This window comes from Bidens hawaiensis, unplaced genomic scaffold (genome assembly GCF_021521415.1).
Source record: "Bidens hawaiensis isolate Kalapana, Puna unplaced genomic scaffold, B.hawaiensis_p1.1 tig00022572_1, whole genome shotgun sequence".
Lineage (NCBI taxonomy): Eukaryota > Viridiplantae > Streptophyta > Magnoliopsida > Asterales > Asteraceae > Bidens > Bidens hawaiensis.
This window is the reverse complement of record NW_027505028.1, coordinates 25,427-49,959: the sequence shown is the minus strand read 5'-3', so window position 1 is coordinate 49,959 and position 24,533 is coordinate 25,427. Positions and strand designations below refer to the sequence as shown.

At 32.2% G+C, this 24,533-nt stretch overlaps 2 protein-coding genes across 2 annotated transcripts; both read left to right on the top strand.

The window, feature by feature from the left end:
• The first annotated feature begins 4,258 nt into the window (after window positions 1-4,258).
• Window positions 4,259-10,292, top strand: LOC143609980 (putative sulfate transporter 3.3). Its single transcript, XM_077084584.1, has 13 exons — window positions 4,259-5,141; window positions 5,259-5,307; window positions 5,730-5,937; window positions 6,888-7,059; window positions 7,230-7,295; window positions 7,813-7,926; window positions 8,014-8,130; window positions 8,218-8,344; window positions 8,433-8,719; window positions 8,897-9,087; window positions 9,622-9,704; window positions 9,795-9,871; window positions 9,985-10,292. The coding sequence occupies exons 1-13, from the start codon at window positions 4,845-4,847 to the stop codon at window positions 10,132-10,134; spliced, it is 1,938 nt and encodes a 645-aa protein (XP_076940699.1). The 5' UTR covers window positions 4,259-4,844; the 3' UTR covers window positions 10,135-10,292.
• Window positions 10,293-16,484: 6,192 nt separating this feature from the next.
• LOC143609972 (nudix hydrolase 25-like) lies at window positions 16,485-20,359 on the top strand. Its single transcript, XM_077084576.1, has 6 exons — window positions 16,485-16,657; window positions 18,931-18,981; window positions 19,106-19,198; window positions 19,341-19,438; window positions 19,528-19,639; window positions 20,030-20,359. Exons 1-6 carry the CDS (start codon window positions 16,592-16,594, stop codon window positions 20,135-20,137), a joined length of 528 nt encoding a protein of 175 aa, XP_076940691.1. The 5' UTR covers window positions 16,485-16,591; the 3' UTR covers window positions 20,138-20,359.
• Window positions 20,360-24,533: the final 4,174 nt, after the last annotated feature.

Sequence of the window (24,533 nt, the reverse complement as noted above, 5' to 3'; positions counted from 1 at the left end):
ATGTTTGTTCATTTAAAAAAATCAACATGATTGTGTCCGTTTATGTTTGTTCGTTAAAAATCTAAAAAACATACACATCTCAATTGAAAAATTCAAACGCTAAAAATATAATGACAAACTAATATATATGTATTAAATTAAAACTAAGCTACGTTAAAAAATAAAATAAATCATCATAAAATATCAAAACGGTTAAAACAAAAACTTGAATAAATCCCCGTAACACGGGAGGATCAAACTAGTAGTAAATAAAGTAAAGAAGTCATAACTATCTAATTAAAACAATTAATAAATATTTTAAACATTTCATATTAATGATTTATCTATAATTTTATAGTAGTAAATAAAGTAAAAAAAAATTTAAAAAATAAAAGAGCGTATGTAGAACTTTTGAACTTTATTTTAGTGTTTGTAAATTTGCGTTGTATGTTTTTAGTTTATTAGTGAAGGTGCCACGATTCGTCTTTCCTCGATTATTTTTTACAATTAATTCTATATATAAATTTCTTATATGCATTGATAACTTTTACTAAATTGACATAATTCATCACTCAAGGAGAATAGTAGATTGATGATGGTACATATCAGTACTCTTTCATTCAGATCTAATAATTATTTGCATTTTTTTTGTCATATGTTAACTGATAGTGAAATTTATTGTGCTTATTCATTGTCACAAACTTACGTCAACTAGAGTTTCTGGCCAAACTGATATAGAAAATGAGTTGTTTTGATTCCTAAATACATTGATGTTATGGTGAGGTTTGTTTCCTTGATGATATTCATATATATTCATGAAGCAAAATTCATATCTTTTCAGAAGAGTATCCTGGTGGTGATAACATTCAGTGACAGAACCAGAAAATATTAAATGAAGGGTCCAAAATAAATTTTGTTCGTATTCATACTCATATGTCAGCCATTCTTTTTTACCATCGATGTCACACTAGAACGATTGTTGGCCTCTTTTTATTTACTTTAATTGGTATTTTAGAGGATTTGAAAAATCACATATTTATATTTGTATAAAATTATTTTTGTGAAGGATATATCTATATAATATTTTTTTTATTCACATATAAAGTAAAAACGAGAAAACATATATAAGTTTATTAAACTAGATAAATGGGAAAACAAATGAATCAAAAGTTGTGAGAGTATAACGTATTAACTTTTCTCTCTAACACCAAAAACAATCCCCAACACCTTATTAATTTTTTAAAAGTTAATAAGTCATAAATTGATCAAAATAAGCGATCTCAAACACCCTCTAAAACAAGAAACCTATGTTTTAGACTTTGGAAAAGTAACAGAGAAATAAAATGTTTATAAGTTATAAATTATAACATACAATTGTTGCTTAAGGTTTTACTATGAAAACAAGTTTCAATATTGTAATATTAAATTATGTTTTATCTATGTTTTAGACTTTCAGCTTGTTTTATTTTAATTTTGACTTAACTAAAAGTTTGTTTTGATATTGGGCCGAACATAACTTGTAACAAGCCCAACACCTTCTAAATAGAAATTAGGTCGCCGTCTTCCTCTTTCTATAACTATGAACATACAGCACACAGTTACATATTCGGTCAGAAAAAACTAGCTTACTTTTACTTCTTTTTTTCATCAAAAATACCATCTAACTCTAGTAAAAGATAATATGGGAGGGTCAAAGTAAAGATCGCGACGAAATTAAAGACCACCATTAGAAGAAACTTGGCTTGCCAGAAGGTCGACGGAGGGTCAAAGGACCCTCTTGACCCCCCTGTGATTTCGTACCTGATGACATTGTGTTGTTTGTTATAGGCATAACACTCATTTAAAAAAAATCTTACAAGTTAAGGCCATGAAGTATACTTAGCTAATATAAATGATAGAAAAATGGTTATAATTATGGGTGTTACAAACCGATTTTATGCAAAATCATTATGAGGAGTAAGATCATGAGTAGAGTGTTTGAAATATTAATCTGTTGATTTTAAGTTGGTCGTTTATTATTATCATTTGTTTGTGTTATATATTCTATACAAGAATCTCAAAATTATTTGATATTATGGGAGGAATGATGGTTTGGTTTTCAATGAGATACCTATTTATTGTGAATAAAATATCCGCAACAGTTTTTTAACTCTGATTTACGTAATGGGTCACAACAAATTTCATTTAAAACAGACCCACTTTTAGTATGACTTATAACATTTCGGGCAAGTTCAATTTGTATTCGACCCTTTAAGTAAATGGGTTAAGTTTGCTGCTTGTGTTCTCTTATGACTGGCAAAAAGGACGGGTCGTATTAGTCGGCGCAACGCATAAGAACCGGTTATGTCGGTACAAGTTAGGGTCAGAACTGGTTATTTTAAGAAAATGTTACTTTTGGTTTCGAACATGTTTTCTTTACACTTTTTTTTAATTTACACACAAATATAAAATCACTATAACTGTTCAGTTTCTTGTATGTTGTTGGAATTGAGTAAAACGTGTTAATAAGACGGCATGTTTGAAATCGAAAAAATGTTAATAAGATGGCATGTTTGAAATCGAAAATAATTGTGATAAAATGCCTATACCTTTATTAGTGTTACACTTTCTTTGCCGATATTATCAAATATACAGTTGCTCTTGTTATTTTATAACCTAAGACATGAATTAGAAAAAAAGATATGAAGTAAGCCACATAAGTTTATTTTTTGTTGGTTATGGATGGTAATAATTTAATATCATTAAATCCTCAATTTGAATAATTTGAAAAAAATTTTACCGATGAAAACTCTTGCAACTATTAGTTCAGCAACAATATATGTTAAAACTAACACAACAACATAATTAGAAGCATTTTTTTTACATATTCAACTCTTGTGATTTTTCAAAAGCTTTGATGTGTTTTTTGTATATGATTATTGAAACTTTAAGAACTGGAATCATATTATAAGATAATGAATAAGATTTAATTTTTCAAACCCGTGTAACACGGATTTATAACCTAGTTCTAAATATATAATAATAACTAATACTATCAACATCAAAAGAGGTCGTAGATATCATCTATATATAAATTTTAATCTTACCCAAAAGTAATCACATGTGGACGTGCCGGTGTGGTTATCGGGCATGAATAGAAATTATGTGGGCTCTGCCCTCACAGGTTCGAATCCTGCCGTCCACGCTTTATTGTTTTTAATATTGTTTATTCTTTTTTAATAAAGAATCCTCGTATGTGGTATTAAATTGTTATTGATTATTATTTAAAAATAGTAACTGTTGTGTTACGTTTCTAGTTACTTTGTGAGCAGCAATCATGCAATACTAGTCCAACAATATTAAAGTTTTCTTGCATTTTAGTTAAAAGCTCGTTAAATTATTACTTTTCAGAATAACTAACTCACACGTCCATTAAATTTACTCCCAACTTTGTGTCACTGTTCACTACAAAGGAAGATACCACTATATACCACTAGACTAGAAGTCTTTTGATCGTTAACTTGTATATCAACTAAAATATTGCATCTGTTCCAGCATATGATATTATAATTTGTACCACCAATATAGAAAACATTTACAAACATTAAAAAGGGCAATTCATTGCCTACTTCCCATTCTGATACTTGCCATATCAAACCTATATTTCAAAAAGGCATAACTTGCCTATAAAATCCCCCTTTTCTTTTTGCCCAATAAATATTAGGTTCACAAAAGAATCCAAAAAGAGATCACAAAATATATCTTTACCGCGTCTATGCCGAAATTCAGGACGGGTCTCCTAGTCGGGTCAAGTCGTGTCTAACATCCCGAGCCTTTTCAGATATGGGGCCACAAAATAGGTTTGCCTAGGCACAACGATCTCACCACAACTAAGACCGGGTCTAGATGTTGAACCCAATAATACTTACGTCTTCATGACTTAGTTATATAAAAAAACAAATCAATGATTAATTCATATAGTTAGAAAGAATCAAAGAAAACTTATTGGCATTCATTTCAATAGTGTAATAACAATGACAAGCATGTAATCATAAAAAGTCAGGTGCATGGAACTCTTTATATAATAACTTAGCAAGTGACTAAGAAATATAGTTTGTGTAAATTAAGCTTAATATATTTTAGTAAAGTTATACAAAAATATATGATATACATAAGTGATCATCTTTACAACCGTCTAAAACATCACATGAACAAGAACATGTGACATGTTCAAGTCAGTTCAAAGTTATCAAGAACCGTCACACCGACCATGCGTGCATAGCAGTGAGAGACATGCTTCCTTTGTAACATCTGTTCATACACCAGAAATGCATTTAAACCATGTCAACTGACCACCATTGAAGTCATGACCTGCAGCTTAGATAGGTGCACCACCATTCAAGGATAAGTAGCAATCAAGAAACACATAAAATAACCAATATTGTTTTTATTATTTTATATTCCAACTTCTAACATGAATCAAAACTCTTTTCAATTATTGATCCACTCATGAAACCAACCAAAACCCTTTTGGTTTATGTCCTTTTGAACTTACCAAGAATCCTAAAAAGTTGCCTACCCCTCATCCACACAGTATTTCACACCCACCCTTTCTTTTCTTGAAAAAAAAAGTAAGAAAAATCAAGAAATTAAATCTCTCTCATCTTTTCAATTTTAAAAGTTGATGGATGTGTGTGGGGATACATGTTTCATAACATGACATAAAAAACACCAACTAGCTAGCTAGTTCATGACTCTTTATAAGTGCTAACACCCCCCTCATATTGTTTCCATCTTCTTGTTCTTGTTCTTCCTCTATACACTCTAGTAATAATATTGAACAACTCGTGTTATTGACACGATTTTTAAGTTGTGTAACACAAAAAATGGAGGGTAAGTTTGAAGAGCATCATAATCCATGTGTAGAGATAGCCATGGAGACTCATAAGGTTGAGACACCACCTAAGAGAAGTAGTTTACAAAAGTTGAAAAATAGGCTCAAAGAAACTTTCTTTCCTGATGACCCTCTTAGACAGTTTAAAGGCCAATCCACTAAGCAAAAATGGCTTCTTGCCTTTCAGTACATTTTCCCTATACTTCAATGGATTCCTCATTACAACCTTAATCTACTCAAATCCGATGTTGTTTCGGGTCTCACAATTGCTAGTTTAGCCATTCCACAGGTATATATATCTTTGTCTTTTCATTTGGTTTATATATTTTTTATGTGTGTTTGGATTTTAATATGATATGATATGATATGATATGAATCCCTCTTGGTTTTATCGTTTTGTTTTCAGGGTATAAGCTATGCAAAACTTGCCAATCTCCCTCCTATCGTTGGTCTATGTATGTTTCGTTTTTCGTTGATCGTCAAGATTATTGATCGTTTCATGTTTCGTATTTGATCGTAGAAAGGATTATGTTTAAGCAAACCGGCCTATCCTTCTATGGGGAAAATGGCAAAAAGACACCGTACTTTACATGAAATAGTGAAAGGAGTACAATAAGAATCTTTGTACTTTATACATTTAAAATAAAATGTTCTTTTTGCATTTATCATAAGAATGATTGCTTGTTTACAACAAACAAATCGACAAACTATTAACACAAATACACAAGTAAAATCTAGAATGCATGTTTGAAATCACAAACACTGTGGCTTCAAACATGTTTTTGCCTAGTTTGTGACAAAAAAAACTATGCAAAAACAATAAATAAATGCATGCAAAACATTTATATGATTAATATTGTTTGGTTATATGGTGTAGATTCGAGTTTTGTGCCACCGCTAGTGTATGCTGTGCTAGGGAGCTCAAAAGATTTAGCAGTTGGACCAGTGTCGATAGCATCGTTGTTGATGGGATCAATGCTAAGACAAGAAGTGTCACCAACCCTTGACCCTATTTTGTATCTTCAGTTGGCTTTCACTTCAACCTTCTTTGCAGGACTCTTTCAAGCCTCTCTTGGATTTCTAAGGTCCCCACACTCCCTCTTATAAACATGTAACAGTCTAATATATGGTCAACTATCATCATTGACCATCCAAACTTGATCAATCATGTTAATCTAACATGAAAAAAGTCTATTGGTGGACTAGTGGTCAAATATAGTCAACGGTCATCATTGGCCATGAGTTCACTAAAAATATAATATGTTAATTTTATTTGCGGTAATCGTAGTGGTAAAAAAGAAAATTAACATTGACAGTCAATCTGACTAAACAAATATGATGAAATATGTAGTAAAATCATGGTAAATAGCCATTTGACTAAATTTGAAACAACCTAACCGTTCGACCATTCAATAAATGACTTATTATAAAAGTTTATTCAATCAGAAGTTGACACATGTCATAAAAAATCATGCTTTCTAGTGACAAAATGGTGGAAATCACATTTTGGCACTTTCTTAATTTGCACAACTAAGAATATCTGACCATGTGTAATTAAAACTCTTCATATATGGACATTGTGCGACACGTGTTATCCCAGTCAGTAATTGAGAGTTTTGTAAAAATGGTATGGTGGTAAAAAGCCTCGAAACTCTCCAGCAATCGTTAGATAATTATTATTTTTTTAATTCTTTTCTAATTTTTTAATATAAATAAAAGAAATAAACGTGGAACAAAAAATTTGATTGGCTAGAAGAGATGAGGAGAGACGTTTTGTGGATTTTGAGGTGAGAAACTCCTCCACTACAGATGGTCTTACCAACCAAATGATGTCATAAATCCATGATATCACGCTTTAATGACATTTATCACATGTCATGTCGAAGGGCGATGTTGATCTCTCTTTGTCTAAAACATTCTATGGGTCGTGCCGAAAGTGGGACCAACCCATTTTTTCCAAATAATGTATAATTTTGTTTAATGCATGATGTACAAAACATGTAACATTTATGTGATGATGTTTATATGTTTATAGGCTTGGGTTCATAATTGACTTCTTGTCAAAGGCTACACTTATTGGATTCATGGCTGGAGCAGCAATCATAGTATCACTTCAACAACTCAAAGCCCTTCTTGGGATCACTCATTTCACTAAAGAAATGGGTTTGGTTCCTGTCATGTCTTCTGTTTTTCACAATACTAAAGAGGTAATTTATTTTATTGTAACATTTAATACACCATTAATTAAGTCTAACTTCTTATATTCCTATTTCAATATTTCCATAATTTCTGTTGTTAATAGTTTGTTCTCTTTGGTATATATGATATATTTCTAATAGTTTGTTCTAATTGTATTGTATATTAATTTGTGGTGCAGTGGTCATGGCAAACTATCCTCATGGGCTTTTGTTTTCTTATATTCCTGCTTGTGACAAGACACATTGTAAGTATATATGCACATTGGGCCTAATCGTTTTTAAGCCTAAAATTATACTATTATACAAAAAAAAAAAAAAAAAAAAAAAAAACACTACAAATGTTTAAAAAATCAATATAATTCATTTATAAGTTATGGGTCGAGACACTGTACAATAATGCCTTAACGTACGATATATAGGTACGCGGGACGCTCAAAGGCAAAAATACTAAAACGCTCAACCAAAAACCTAAAACGCTCAGCCAAAAACTAAAACGCTCAAAAAACGTTCAAAAACGGTTTTTGTGAAGAAAAGTAAAAAATTGATCGATTAACGATCCAAAACTGTTTATTTCGGTGAACCAATGATTAATTGGATATATATTGACGATTTCGAGATCTTGTGATGTGATTTCATGGACCGGTTTCATGAAAATAAGTATTCCTGTATTCTTGTACGTTAAGCACTTATTGTATTGCATCTTTTCTCTATAAGTTATTATGGTCTTATATATTTTATAAAATTAATATTTCTTATATGCAGAGTATTAAGAAGCCAAAGTTGTTTTGGATATCAGCAGGAGCACCTTTGCTTTCAGTAGTGGTCTCAACTCTCTTTGTTTTTGCTTTCAAAGCACAAAACCATGGCATTTCTGTGGTATATATATTATTAATTATCTACTTAATAATTTAACCAATTACATTTAAATTTCAAACTATAACTATTACTTAATGTGTTACATAGATTGGAAAACTAGAACAAGGATTAAACCCACCATCATGGAACATGTTACATTTCCGCGGAAGTCACATCGGTTTAGTCTTGAAAACCGGTCTCATCACCGGCATCATTTCCCTAACCGTAAGCACACAACTTTCACCGCATAGTTTAAAAACATATTTTATAGCTCGCCATTTTTAAAAAGGGTATTTTTGTTATTTCACACAGGAAGGTATAGCGGTAGGAAGAACATTTGCTGCCATAAAGAATTATCAAGTTGATGGCAACAAAGAAATGATTGCAATTGGTGTCATGAATGCTGTGGGCTCCACCACGTCATGCTACGTCACTACAGGTCAGGTTTCGGGTTAAACTGGGTTCTCGTCTAAATGGGCCCACATTAAAATATTTACCTAACCCATAACCCGAATCATTAATTGCAGGTGCATTTTCACGGTCAGCTGTGAACCATAACGCAGGAGCCAAAACCGCAGTCTCCAACATAATAATGTCTGTGACGGTTATGATCACGCTTCTTTTCTTAATGCCGTTGTTTCAGTACACACCTAACCTCGTACTAGGCACAATCATTGTCACGGCAGTCGTTGGTCTCGTTGATCTCCCGGCAGCTTACCAAATATGGAAAGTCGATAAATTCGACTTCGTGGTGATGTTAAGTGCTTTTTTTGGTGTTATATTTATATCGGTTCAAGAAGGACTCGCACTTGCGGTAAGTGTTTGATCAATCTCATAGTGTAACATGATTATAAAATTTGTAAAATAAGTGAAATTTATAATTTGGCTAAGGTTTATTTGGGGAGAAAAATGACAAAAATCACAGCTTACTAAAAACTGAAACCACATGGACGAAACCGCAGTTTACTCATTTGATTATTATATTTTTTAGGTGGGAATTTCGATATTCAAGATGGTGTTGCAAATGACAAGACCGAAAACAGTTGTGTTGGGGAACATACCTGGTACTCACATATTTAGGAACAAACATCAGTACAAGGATGCTGTGTCAGTCCCAGGTTTCTTGATTTTAAGCATTCAAGCTCCAATTAGTTTTGCAAACTCCAACTATCTCAATGAAAGGTAATTAACTTGATTTAATTATATTATTTAGTTCATTTTGGTGTTAAACGGTTGTGTTTGCGGGTCCAACCCAATACGACCCGAACCCGGAAACGACCCACATATTCACGGGTTGACCCGAACACAACCTATTTGACTCGAAAGGTTTTTTTTTTGAACTTTCACATATTAATACTATAAGTTTATGTTTACCGCAAAAAAATACAAATTTATATAAAACAATTACTTTTCAGTTATAAAATCTTATGTTAATTTTCTTTTTTACTTTTGTAACTTTTTACATAAAATACTCAACCAACTTAAATTATTACAGAAAAATACATTTAAAAAATAAATAAACGGGTCAAACTTGTGAACCCGTCAAGTTGACATTAACCTTACTCAGTTAGCTAAATGGGTTGACGGGTTCGGGACCCGAACCCGTTTATACCAAACCCACAAATTTTATGTTATGTTCGTGTCATGTTAAAAATTCACACCCCTGTCATTTTATGGTTTTAAGTCATATTTGATTTTTTTTATTGTTTCTTGAAGGATTTTGAGGTGGATACAAGATTATGAGGAAGAAGAGATGAAAAGTCATTCTGATCTCAAATTTTTAATTCTAGACCTTGCCGGTAATTCCTTAAACGAAAAATCATTCGACTCGTTAATGCAAAATAAAATTAAAATTCTAAAAACGTTGTCTTGTTTTCGATAAATTTCAGCTGTAAGTGCCATTGATGCAAATGGAGTGATGTTTTTCCAAGAACTCAGAAGGGTATTAGAAAAGAAAGGTGTTGAGGTAAGTTATAATGTTGTATAATAATAATCATATGATATTATTGATATACAAAAATATAGTCAGTTTTCTAGTTATGGTTTAAAAAAAATGTAACACTTTAAATTTGTTTACAGCTTGTATTGGTGAATCCGGTTGGAGAAGTAGTGGAGAAATTGCAAAAGGTGGACGGGACGCACGATCTTTTGCAACCGAATAATCTTTACTTGACGGTAGGAGAAGCGGTTTCGTCGCTATTTTCATCGATGAAAGTTGTGTCATGTTAAGGAATGAATGTAGTGTGTTTCAAGTATTATAAAGGTTGTAGTGTTTTTTAAGGTTTTGTTAGGGACCTAATATTGTAAGGTGCCTAGAAGGTTATGGGACAAATAGTTAAGTATAGTTTTGGAACACCCATGTAATGTTTTGATTATTTATGTGTTATAAGAAATAACATAGTATGGTTATAGAACATATTCTCTGAATTCAGTTTGGTAGTAGAAAAAGTTAGGAGTTAAGACCATATTATTCAAGTCATTATGAAAAAAAATGTATTAAAGAAAGATTTGGGATCATGGCAATTAAAATGTTAGTTATAAAACATAAGTACCTAAAGGCTTTTGACCAACGATATCAAAGAATTGAATAAGCTTTTGTCTTTCTATATGTTATAGGTTCAAGTCTGATGATTGTTAAAAAGGTACAAGTAATAGAGTAGAAATTGAGAGTGCCTTAGCCGTTGTTAAAATTATTATCACATGTAGTTCAATTGCATTTTAGTGTTTTACCAATTAAGTGATTAACAATACCCCAGTCCCCGTTTTGTAGCTCAGTGGCCTTGTCTTTGAGTGATCTAGGATGACTTACCTCTAACGTAATGGGCCTAGGACGGTCTGGCGTTAGTTGGTTTGTGAAGAAACACGGATCTACTCCCCTTAACGGGTCCTAGATCCGATGAGTCAACATGGTAGGATACGGTTAACTGCTGATATGATACGCCTTGATCTTCCTCTCCGGTTGCTCAGATCTGTCATAGAAAAGTGGGGGAGTGGAGGTGACTGCTAAGAGAATGAACTCTTATTTACAGACACAAAAATATGTGGGAGCCAAGGGTCCAAGAGAAGGTCCTTTCAATAAATGATAAAGGCTCCTTATATAGGGACTCCATGGCTACCATCATGAACCCTAACCTTTATTGGGCCAGGCCCGGTTAGGGGTTACCTCCACAAACCCCCAGCCCAATGAGCTTAATTAGTAGACAATAATAATAATGTAATAAACATAATTCATTATGTAATAAATAAAAGGTCGTACCGGGTTTGACGTACCCTCCACCTACAGTTTGCATGCCCGGTATTACACATTTTGAAACAATTAATTATACATGCCTCAAAGATTGCCCACTAAAGCCCATCACGTCAACTTGATGGACCATGAAGGCATGAACTGTCATTTTTTAGTCCATGCACACAGCCCAACATAAGAAAGCCCAAATGTTCATTTTAGTTGGAAACTTGGAGATTAATCACCATGTTTTATTACTCATAGTGTACTAGTGTACTACTGTACTCCCAAAAAGACTTCTTGCATATGAATTGTATGTGCACCAATTTGACTTGTTAACAAATTAACAATTTGATAATTAAAAATCAGTTATTTGTGTTTAACTCACCGTCTCTTGAAACCTAAAAAATATAAGGATTAATTTCATATACACCCTTACAAACATTAAAAATATCATATATACCAAAACAAAACTTAATGCCCTTACAAAATAAGTAAAATATCATATATGCCTTCACCAAATAGTTAAAAGTATCATATGTCTCTCGTTCATTAATAACAACTTAATAAATGATCATTTACCGTTATTTTTTAAAATTTTAACTTGCATATATGGCAATTTTTTTTATTTCTCATCTTTAACGTTAATCAAATCGTCTCTCGTTACTTCTTCAAAATTGCAAACCCTGCAAAGGTTTATCGTATCGAACTATCTACATTGTAAACCTTTTATCGCATATAATCGCACCATGGTAATATAACGGTTTTTAAATTGATTTTAATGAATTGGGTATATATGATATATTAATAACCTTGTAAGGGTATATATATGATATTTTTTGTTTTGCGTGGGTATATATGATATTTTCAATATTTGTAAGGGTGTATATAAAATTGCCCCGAAATATAAAGACTAAACTTTATAATATAATTCAAGATTATATTTTCTTGTTTAATAGATAATTAGCATACAAATACGAGTACATAAAATAAACTTATCAACTAAACATACGAATACATGCATGTGTTATAAACTAGCTAGAAACTTAATATGCATTTTAAAAGTCTTCTATTTAAAAAAAATGTTAATTAGTCTAATGGATGACAAACATTGGTTTTATATGTTGATGGTTCGACTTTTGGTTTCCAAGTTTGAATATTCTTCAATCAAAACTGAAAACCAAAAGTAAAACGGAATTCTAATTCGACTCGGTTTATGTTCCGAGCATAATACCCTATTATAACAAGATGAATATTTAATACGTTGTACAAATATGATTTTAATTTTTTTTAATATCATATGGAAAACTCAAAATGCGTTTATTTAATTAATTAGATTTAATTTAGATTTGTCAAATATAATATAAATTATTATAAGAAACTTAAATTTGACTACCTTTTGGAAATAATTATCCAATGCCACTTGTTAATTTAAAAATAAATATTCTCCAAGTTGCATTATGTAAAAATGCACGAGAAAGATTTGGAAAGGAAAAAAATAACACAATATTAAATGATAATAGTGTCATTTTAGAAATAACTGTTTGTATCATGAGGACTTCATCTAAAAGAATAGTGTTTATGTAGTTTAAGTTTTCATCCATAATAAATGTTATAGGAAATAGGAATCAGATTCACCCCCATCTAATTTATGTAGTTAGAGTGATGGGTGTGCCTAAAAGATGAAGGATCAGTATTATTTGCCACGTCAATAAATTAAAAAAAAAAACAACCCCCCTTCCGATCCCGTATTAATTTTGGTTCTCGAATTAACTCCCGAAAGCCCTTCGTGTAACCTTAGTGGTAATGGATTATATGCATTGTTAAGCTAAAATATGATGTGTCAGTGAAAATATAAGTGTGGCTATGAAAGTCCACATATCATGACTAAAGCTCGGGTTGATGTGTAAATGAGCTGAGGTGAGATCGAGCTCGACTAGACGAAAGTCCACATGATTTGTTTTTTCAAGTTCCAGCTCGGCTCATTTATTATTTAATAAAGAATCATATGTTTTTAATTATTCTTATATATTTTAAGAAAAACTTTAAACAAGACTAAGCTCGGTTCAACCTCTTTTAGTACCTTAAACAAGCCTAACCTCGACTTGAGCTTAGCTGTGAAATGTAAAATTAATACATAGAAAATCCCAAAAGAGATAAAACTTAATGATATGCAAGGCTCGACGAGCCTAAACAAACTTCCCATTCAAGGCTCGATCTCAATTCATTTACACCCTTAGCTGTGCTTATAACACAATAGTAAATAACTATTTTGCCAATTATACATGTATCTAAAAGGCAATTTGATAAGTTTGATTCATTAGACTTTTAATCATTTTTTGTCATTTCAAACTTACATATTCGCCTTTTGGCTTCTCAAGTTTAGTAATGAAACATGTATCATAACTTTTACTATAACAAATTAAACCGCTACTGACCTTCACACCCAGTCGTAACGCTGACTTTAAACAAGCAGTATATAAAAAAGTTCCACACTTTAATATTTTCACACGTAATAACATGAAAAACGTCATGTATTATTTTTCTTCAATAATTTAATATTAATAAGAATATAGAAATAGAAATGGATAATATATAAACAACCATAATTGCAACTTTGTACTATAGTACTATAGAAAATGATAAGAAGGAAACAATATTAATAGGTGCTCCCACTTTAATGACTGAAAGTCAACTCTATTTCTTAACCCCACTCCCTTTTGTCTTCTTCCAACTTTCCCCCAAACTCATTTGCCTCATTATGCGTCACGCTAACGTACGCCACCAACTCTCAATTTTTGTAACATGTTGCCATGTTCATGGTACTTATTGTACACCTCCATATCTTGATTGAAATTAAGGATGATAAGCCAACTATTCAAAAAACCTAGGATGAATTAGTTATTAGTTATGAGATCGGATGTGAGATTAACTTAAAAAACTAATTCTAGTTTCAGTCTTAGTTACTTAAAATATACTCTATCCGTCTCATTAAAAGTGTTCACATTTTTTTTGTCTAATTACAAATGTTCACTTTCAAAATATTTAATGGCTAATTTTCAAGTTTACTCTTAAACACACACAACTGAAATTAATAAACAATATTAATTGACCCAAGTTTCAAGGACATTATTGTCATTTGGTAAATAAAAAAAGTAATCATTCAATCTACCTTAAACTTTGTGTTTTTCAAATTAAGACACTTCTAATGGGACGGATGGAGTATATGTTATCTGAACAACGAAAACACGTCTCTAAATCATGTTTGTTGCCCATAGTGTGAGACTCGTACTCTTACCAATTTAGTGAGATTAAACACCAGATGCAACTAGATTAAGAAAAAGTCAACAAATTTCTTGTAAGTTATACAAAATTTTTTTACAAAAAAGTATTTTTAAAACACACATACAACATTTTGAAATATTTATATACAAAATCATTTAAATAATCACGAAGTGATAACTAATAGTTTAAAATGGTCAAGTTATTCTACAAAAAGTAACAAAAATGAGAAGTGTGAGAAGCCATAAATAATTGACATGTGTCAAGTGGGACCAAAAGGAAAAGGGGTATAGAGGTAATTGTACACATTTTCTCTCTCCACATGCAAAGCACATGTTAATACCCCCATCATTTTAGAACGTCTATAACTTTTTCGTATGATATTTTTTTTAAAAAAAATTCATCATAATAACAAGCGTTTATTTATCTTTAATATGAGTATGATTTTTGTTATATAAAAATTAAAAAAAAAATTACGTCATTGCGTCTTTTCGCACGCCATTGTGTCCTTTCGCCCACCATTGTGTCTTTTCGTTTATCATTGTGTCTTTTCGCTCCATTGTGTCTTTTCGCACACCATTGTGTCTTTTCGCTTATCATTATGTCTTTTCGCACACCATTGTGTCTTTTCGCACACCATTGTCTTTTTTCGTAATTGTGTCTTTCCGCACACCATTGTGTCTTTTCGCTTATCATTGTGTCTTTTTTAGTCATCGTGTCTTTTCGCACACCATTGTGTCTTTTCGCCTATTATTTTGTCTTTTTTCGTCATTGTGTTTTTTCGTCATTGTGTCTTTCAACTCATCATTATGCTTTTTTAAATACTAATAATACCGTTGTGTAATAATAATATGTAAAAATAATGATAAAATAACAACAAATTATCTAATACATAAAACACAATGATTAATACATCCTACACAATAACTTGAAACGTAAAACACAATGGTGAATACGTATAACACAATGACCTAAAACGTAAGACACAATGGTGAATACGTATAACACAATGACCTAAAACGTAAGACACAATGATGAATATATATATAACACAATGATTTGAAACGTAACAATGGAAACAACATATTACACAATGAACAACAAAAAACACAATTAAAAAAACCTATTAATTTTTTTTATTTTTATATAAGAATATGATACTCATATTAAAGATAAAAAAAACGTTTAGTATTATGGTGATTTTTTTTTAAAAATAATGGCGTATGAAAAAGTTATGAGCATTTTAAAATGATGGAGGAATTGACATGTGTCTTGCATGTGGAGAGAGAAAGTCAAGAAAGGTAAGTTATTACTTTCATGCCCTTTCCATCAATTTTTATTTGTTAAATTAATCTCAGGGCTCAACCATTCAAATCTAAGATCAATGGACATGATTTCTTCTCGCTCTTCTTATTTTTGTTGTCCTTTATATTTTAACTTTATCCTAGTTTAAAATACAATATATTTAAAATCACTCGGTTTACAATAATTGATAAAAAAAAATCTCTTAAGAAACCTAGGATATGTCCAGGTAAAATAAAAAACATTTTCACAAGACTATCAAATACTTAAATATATAAAATAAAACTCAAAATTTAAAATTTATAAAGTTCCAATCTTTAAATCTTAAAATTGTTTTTAGTTTTAATATAATCAAGGATGCAAATAAGTGAATAAGCTAAGCCGACCCGAATCCAAACCCGCCTAAGCTCAACTTTAGCTAGTGTATCTTGTTAGAGCTCAGCTCATTCTCAGGCTTGGCTTAGCTCATTTCAATATTTCAAAAACTCGAGCTCAACTCCTAAGCACTTCTTCAGCTCGAGAGCTCAAGCTCAAGCTCGTTATTAATAAACTCAATATAGGTTTTTAAATAATATTGCTTATTAGATTTTGATTGAAGTGCGTTAGACGGCGGTTCACGATTAAACCAGTGGGGCAGCAAGTATCAGATTCTTTCTCCCTTTCAAAAAGTTTATATTTTCAACGGGTGCGCACGATAAGCTTAAATCTGTAACAATATATATATATATACATATACAAATATATATATTTACATCCACACAAACACACACGCACTTGTATTGTACGTACTGACATTTCATTGACTTTCATCTTCTTCTTCACAATCACTTTCTCTCTCTCTCTCTAAAACCATATATCAATCAATCAATTAATTCTATGGACAGTCTTCCTTCCGGTTACCGCCCTAACGTCGGCGTTTGCCTCATCAATTCCGATAATCTGGTAACTTACTAATTATTATTTTATTATTAGTATTCTACTCCGTTCGGTTCGTACTTTTAATATTATTATTATAAAAATACGAGCCGAACTGAGGGACAGCATCTAAATAACACAAAATTCAACAACACCGGTCATAGTTGTTGAATTTTGTGTTGTGACGCTGGATTCGGATTCGGTAATGGAGTAACTACTTCGTTCGTTAGTATAGGACGAACGAACGGAGCAGCCGTGAATCCGAATCCAGCTAAACAACTGCTAATAACAAAAAATTCAACACATGTGTAGTTGTTGAATTTTGTGTTGTGACGCTGGATTCAGATTCGGATTCGGTAATGGAGTAATCTACTTCATTTGCTTCTTACCAACCAAACCGTGAGTCCGAATCTAGCGTCTAAACAACTACTAATAACCCAAAATTCAACAACACCGGTTTAGTAGTAGTTGTTGAATTTTGTGTTGTAACGCTGGATTCGGATGCTAATCTACTCCATTTGTATAGTAAGAACGAACGGAGAACGGAGTAGCAGTGAATCCGAATCCAGCAAAATTTAACAAGCTGGATTCGGATTAATTGTTTGTTGGACGGTTGGTACTTGTAACTGAATTCTGTTAGAAATACAAGTCACACTGGTTGCGTGATTTTATTTAATGAATTGTTGTTTATTTTTGTGTTGTTAGGGGGTGTTTGGCCTAGCCTTTATTTTTATGCTTATGCTTATATATTAAATTAGCTTATAGCTTATTTTCTATTATTTTGATAAGCTCTTTTTAAGTGTTTGGATTAGCTTATATTTTACAAGTTAATTATGTGTCTTAATAAGTTGTTAAATCCACCATTCTTAATTTATTAGAGTAATAAGTTGTTTCAACATTTACTAATCCACCACCATTTGAGGACAAATGAGTAATTTACACCCTTAAACAAATAAGCTAAAAAACCATCTTCAAATAAGCTTCTTCAAATGAGCTTATATAAGCTAATAAGCATAAGCTTAAAAAGCTAAGCCAAACACCAAGTTAAGCTTATTTTGTAAAAAAAAAGCTAAAAAAGCAATAAGCTTTGTTAAAAAAGCTAGGCCAAACACCCCCTTAGTGGTTGTTTGTGTATGTGAGCTCATAGATTTAAATTGATATTCAATTCGACTAGGCTCAAGCTTGAGCTTGGCTCGTGAGTAGTTTTGTAAGCTCGGCTCGAGCTTAGGCTCGACTCATTTATTACTTATTATATAGTTTACATACGCTTTTTACTTTTTAATTATTTTATATATTTTGAGAAAAACCTTAAATGAGCACAAGCTCGGCTCTGCAATGTGAAATTAATACATAGAAGTCCAGATTAATACACAAAACTAATAAATTTGGCAGTAAGGGGTGTAATAGAGCAGAGGGGCCCGAGCTCAATTACGCTTGAGCTCGGCTCGTTTGACTTACGAGAGCTTCGGTGACTCATTTCGACCTGTTTTTTCTAAATCTTGAGCTTGGCTCACGAGTCTTTTTTTCAGGCTTGTTTCGAGTTTTTTTTAAAGCTCCAGCTCAGCCCATGAGTCGTTTTTCCGTCTCAAGCTCGCTTATTCATTATTTATTATTTAAGTTACATATATTTTTAGTTACTTTTATACACTATAAGAAAAACCTTGAACGAGCCTATGCCCAGTTCATGTAATACCTTAAACAAGCCAAAGCAGCTCGAGCTTGGCCGTGCAGTGTGAAATTAATACATAGAAGTCCGAAAGAGGTCAAACTTAAAAAAGCTGGAGCTCAGGCTCGATAACTAAACAAACTTTATTTGAAGCTTGGGCTCAGCTTGAGCTCAAAAAAGCTCGGCTCAGCTCATTTACACCCGTATCAAATACGTCTGTTAGGTGTTCAACGTGTTGAGAATTCTGTTTTAAGTTTTCTAAGAATTATTATTAAAACATGTTTATGATGAGTCTTCTCATTGAAGTTGGATTTAAAAATTGGTTTACTAGTCTTATAGTTATCATTAATCTATTTATTTATTCAACTTTTGTATAATATTGTTATTGTGAGCATGTGGAAGAGGCCTTTGAGGCTCTGTATTGGATCTGGATAAAATTGTTGTTTACATGTATATTCTGTTTGTCTCCATGGACTTAATATTTTAATTTTTTTTCTTAAATTTTTAATAATTCAACTTTAGTTCGATACGGGCCAGATAAAACCTGTTTGTTTCCCTTAACAGATTGCTTTTGACTTGATGATCTGTCGATGAATCTTTGCGATTTATTCGTTTTGTTAATGATTGCCTGCAGGTGTTTGTAGCTTCCAGATTAAATGTACCAGGAGCATGGCAAATGCCTCAGGTAAATAAAAAATATAATCCATTTTAATTTTCATATTTTTTTATATACATAATGACCAAATCCTTAGAATAATTTCATTTTTTTGATAAAATGTGTTTATTAATATTCAAAGTTTTTTTGTTAGGGCGGGATTGAAGAGTCGGAAGAGCCACTTTCTGCTGCGGTTAGGGAGCTTCGAGAAGAAACGGGAGTCGTTTCTGCTGAGATAATTGCAGAGGTTAGTTTCAAATTATATAACACATATGCATAATTTATAAGTTTTTAATAATTTATCAGCAAAAACTTTGATTTTGTGTTGCTCTGCATAAAATTTAAATTTTGTTCATAATAATATTACTAAATGCAATCTTTGTTCATAGGTTCCAAAATGGCTGACTTATGACTTCCCGCCCGCTGTTAAAGCTAAGGTGAATCGTTTGTGGGGAGGTGGCGAATGGCACGGACAAGCACAAAAATGGTAAAAGTTATAAAACATATACTAATGAAATGAATTAATAACCTTAGTTACTTAACTTATCATACATTTTTTAAATGAATGATTACTAGGTTCCTCATGAGACTAACAAAAGATGAAAGTGAGATCAATTTGGCAAGTGGTGAAGTTGACCCCGAGTTTTCGGAGTGGAAATGGGCTAGCCCTGAAGAAGTCATTGAACAGGTTAATAATTTCTCTTGTTTTTATATGGGATGTTATATTCAGACACCAGCCTCATTTTCCAGACATCAGTCTCCAACCCGATGTCTCGTATAGAGCCTTAGGCCTATACGACCGTATAGGTGTCAGTATGACTCATATTGGGCTATATGACTCGTATAGTTGCATTTTGTATAGGCGCCTATATGACTCGTATATGACTCGTGTAGGTCTATACAAGGGGTATGTTTTACTGGTCAACGTCTCTAGAAGCTCTATAGGCCTATACGAATCGTATAGATAGCATACGGTGTCTGTATATAACATCCTGGTGTTTGAATACTGCATGCCTTATACATTTGTGTATCATTTTTTATGAGACAACGTGACATATATATTAATAATAACAAGCAGGCAGTGGACTACAAAAGGCCGACGTATGAGGAGGTTATAAAGACGTTTAGGCCTCACCTAAGCGACGGTGGAAAAGCCGCAGCTAAATGCAGGTCAACGAAATGGTGAACGAGCGAGTTTGGTGTTTCTAACAAAAGATTTGTTACAGTATAAGGTTTGGGATTCAGAAGTTATTGCACTTGCTCCGTGTACATGAATGTTATGATGATTAAAACCTTTGTTAGGTAGGTGTCCCTTTATTTCTTGATAAAAAAATGTTGTCTTAATATAGTTTATTGCCTTTATTCTTTTGTGATGGTTAGAACCTTTTGAAGTTATGAATTTGTTAGTTATATTTTGCAAATTATGACCAAGTGAATTTTAACTTTAAATATTGGACAAAAAATGTATATTCACTTTAGTGGACTTTGTAGTTTGTAGGGCTTTAATGTTCAAAGATTGATATACACCACACATCACACTAGTTGGGTCAATTTAGGTATAAATAATTTAATGAATAATATAAATGTGTAAAAAGCTAAATATTATACAACATCTTAACCTAAAAAAACCGAGCCGCTTATGAGCTATTTGACGTGAAATCGCTAATAAATTAAATCCAGCTGATTATCACGCATCGACTTTTCATTAAGCCCGCAAGACTATTATATATATTGCTTTAAAAAAAATTTATAGAACGACGATTTTCTTATATGTTAGGCCATTGTACTTTTCAATTTCGATAGTCCTGTTGACCCACTCTGGCTAGACTATGTTGTCTTTAACCGGCCTCACGCTGTACTTGACAATTGTGCTATCACAAGAGCAGAACTCTCTGGCGTAACGCACGGTTGGACTAAAACTCGGGTGAGCTCAAGATTTGAACTAACAATCTCACAAAGTCTAGCTTAAATCATTTATTGCCAATATTCACCCAAAGTGCCACTAGTGAGGATCGAAATTAGGTCTTTATTGGAAACTCAAACCTCTCACCACTAGGCTACTAAGTATGAGATATTTATATGGCTTTAATTATTACACTAAACATATATTATTTTATATATAGAACTTAGAATTGTGTGTGTATATATAATTAATAAATGAATATCCAGTGGCTAGCTTATTTTTTATTCTAAGCTCGGACTCTGCTCAAATCATCTCGTTTATGTCTTTAAAATTTAGTTAGCGCTATTTGATGCAGTAAAATGGTTAGTGTCTTCCTATCAGCCGCCTTTGCCTCCACAATTAGCCATACTTCTATCATTGTCGTTATTGTATTGACCACTATATCTGTCATCTAATTCGCTCAACATCACCACCTCTTACACTACCTTCACTCGCCATTAACCATAAAAGTAAATATAATAGATTAATAACTAAATATGGTTTTACATGCTTTCAGTAAAAAAAAACGACTTATTTCAAAGTAAGTGAACCATGCTTATAACATTGCTGTTTGTGGGATATTACTGGGTATATGATTGTAAGTTGTTGTTAGCATAGTAGAAAATGTTATAATGAGATTGGTGAGTTAAAATTTTCTATTTATTCTTGCAAAATACGAAAACTATGAAAGTAAACTATGTTGATTAAAAGGACTGTTACCATTAAAAAAATAAAAGAAAGATGAATACGCAATCTAGAAATATTTAAAAATTAATAAAATATGAAGATATTATGTATTATAATCAGTTACTTAAATACAGTATGAATAACTCTAACAAAATTTAGTAAAATCATATATTGTAAATAAATAAATTAAATATTATATATAGTTACTAACCATGAAAAAGAAAAAGAGAAAGCCATTGACAAAATATAAAATATTATATATTAGTCCTAAGTTGTTCTTCACCCTTCATAGATGATTCCAGCTAAAAGGTTGAAATTAACAAGTTGAATGATTATTAAATGTTTTAAATATTCAATCCATGATATAAAATGGAAACTGACCAAAATTCTCACGATCCAATACGACTTTGTAAATCATAAGTAAGGTGAAGAATAATTAAATAATAGTATTAATAGTATTTTATATTTCATCAAACACCTTTTAAGATGCAAAAGATTGTTTAATAGATGAGAATTAATTAATTAATTATAAATGTCCTCCTAAATATTCAACTTCAGTATAATCCCAAGCATATCTTTAATTTCTATAAGAAGGATGATACATATCAATACAATTTCTCATTCTAGTAACATGATTACATGTTATAAATAAAATAAAATTATTGTTATAAAAGAATATAAAATATTGCATATGTTCATACCTAGTATGTTATTTGGTTACTAAAATACTAGGTTGGACCGGGTTGTGAAAATCACTGTGTTTTAAATTGCAAAATTTTATTCAAGTATCAAATTGGACAAAATTCAACAGTTGTAATCTTTTACCACGGTTTTCGCAACCAAGTCACCTTAATCGGTTGGATTGGGACCCACAATCTCCACTAATTCGATTAAGTACCTCTAGATTGCTTTGCGTGGGATAAGGCAATTATAATGAATTCTCTGAAACTTGTGCTCAGTGGTTGGACCAAGTTCACCGTTGCTAGTGTGGTTATGCAAAGAGATGCAAGATTTTATTGGACCGGGTTAGGTGGCATGAACGCTATAGGTGGTGGAGGCATACGCGACCTTAAGAATAAGGCACAATAACAATGTACTTGTTACACGTTAATAAATTAAAAACTTCTAGTATGAAATCTAACTGTTTTGCACTATTGATTCAGCGAAATGAAGTGTTCTAATTTATATTAGCGATATTTTATAACACTTTATTTACGTATTAATCAATTATTTTAATATTATCATAAACTTATAAATTATAATTAATTTTATGATGTTATTAAAACAAAAGCATTTGATCAAGTAGTAATCGATCATTGTGTACAAATGTTCGAATTTCGTTATTTTATTTCATTGAATTTTTTCTCCATGACCAGTAACGATATAATCTAGCCCAATTTTTAGTTGGGCCGATGCATAAGGCCATTTTGCTTTAGATAGTTGTCCATAAGGTATATGAAGCCCCAACAAAGCCCATTGTCGGTTTAAAACAACAAATAAAAAAAACGTGACCAACAAAAGTAGAGTTCCATGGCCAACCCGGTTAACCGGTTCCAAACCGAAATCATAAGTCATAACCGGTTAGTAACCAGTCCACTACTAACCGGTTTATACCCAATTCTAACATACCGGTTAGCAACCGATATATATTATTGATACCCGAAACCAGTTACAAACGGGTTAACGGAATCGGTTATTTGGTTGTTTTTTTTTTGTTTTTTTAAAACCAGTTTTTTCCGGCCATTTACTGGTTAACCGGTTTGGTTATACCCTAAATTGGTTGTACCGGGTAGGGGCTTTTTGTCTCAAAACCGGCTAGTATCTGACCGGATTAATCGGTCTAACCGGTTATTTGACCATTGACCACTAACCGGTTTGAAAACAACCATTTTCAACTATCCGGTTAACCGGGTTGTGCACTAGTAAACGAAAATAAGAATATGTAAGGCCCCGTTACCGGTAGCCCTACTTTAGTGTTGGATTTACTCATAAACACAGTTCTAATTATTATAGTTAATTAAAACATTCGCGGAATATAAAAAACTTTCATAAAACATTTCATAATCAAACCATAACTTGTCTTAAAACAACATCTTGCCTTTCAGTATAAACAAAACATTAAACTTAAACGTATTGAGTCTTCCGATGCCAGCCTCTTATTCAATGCCACGTGTCCCCTCAAGCGAGCTGCCTCATTCTACTCACCTGCGTGCATACTAAAAGTCAGCTACGCTGAGTGAGTTCTAGTTAATCAAGCAACTTATCATACAACCACTACATGCAATATATACGTATCCGAAGACACGTAGTCCACTATCTGACCTGCTCACCTTACCACTTAACCTCTTATTTATCCCTACCACTTAACCACTTTAATAACGAATTAACGTTATGCCACTTTGCCACTTTAATAACGAAGTCACGTATAGACTTACCCTACCACGACTGCCGTCATGCCACTAACACTCTTACTAGACTCTTGCCACTTCTAACACACTCTACCTCTACTCGTCTACAACACACTTCATATCATTACATCATTTACATAATAAACAAGTCACATCATAGCATTCATACACACTAACAACCTCTTGGAAATCACTATCCTTGGCGATACGTGCAATATCCGAAGATTGTTCACGCACCGACAAGCATTATATAATAACTACCTCGTATGACTTCTATAGCATACACTTACCACTTAGGGTAAGTGTATTCACACTTCACATCGAGTATGCACACAGCCCCGAAAACATAACAAGGAAATGGGGCTAGAAACTCACCTGAACTCGGTTACTTCTTCTGCTACTGGTTATTCCTTCTCGAGCTGTGCGCGTCTAACTGTTTAATAATTACAATATTAAGTACCGCTCTAGTCATTCTCATTGCTACTTAATTAGCCTTACGCGTCTAAGCCGGTTTTACTTTATTGAATCATTACCCGGTTAGTTAA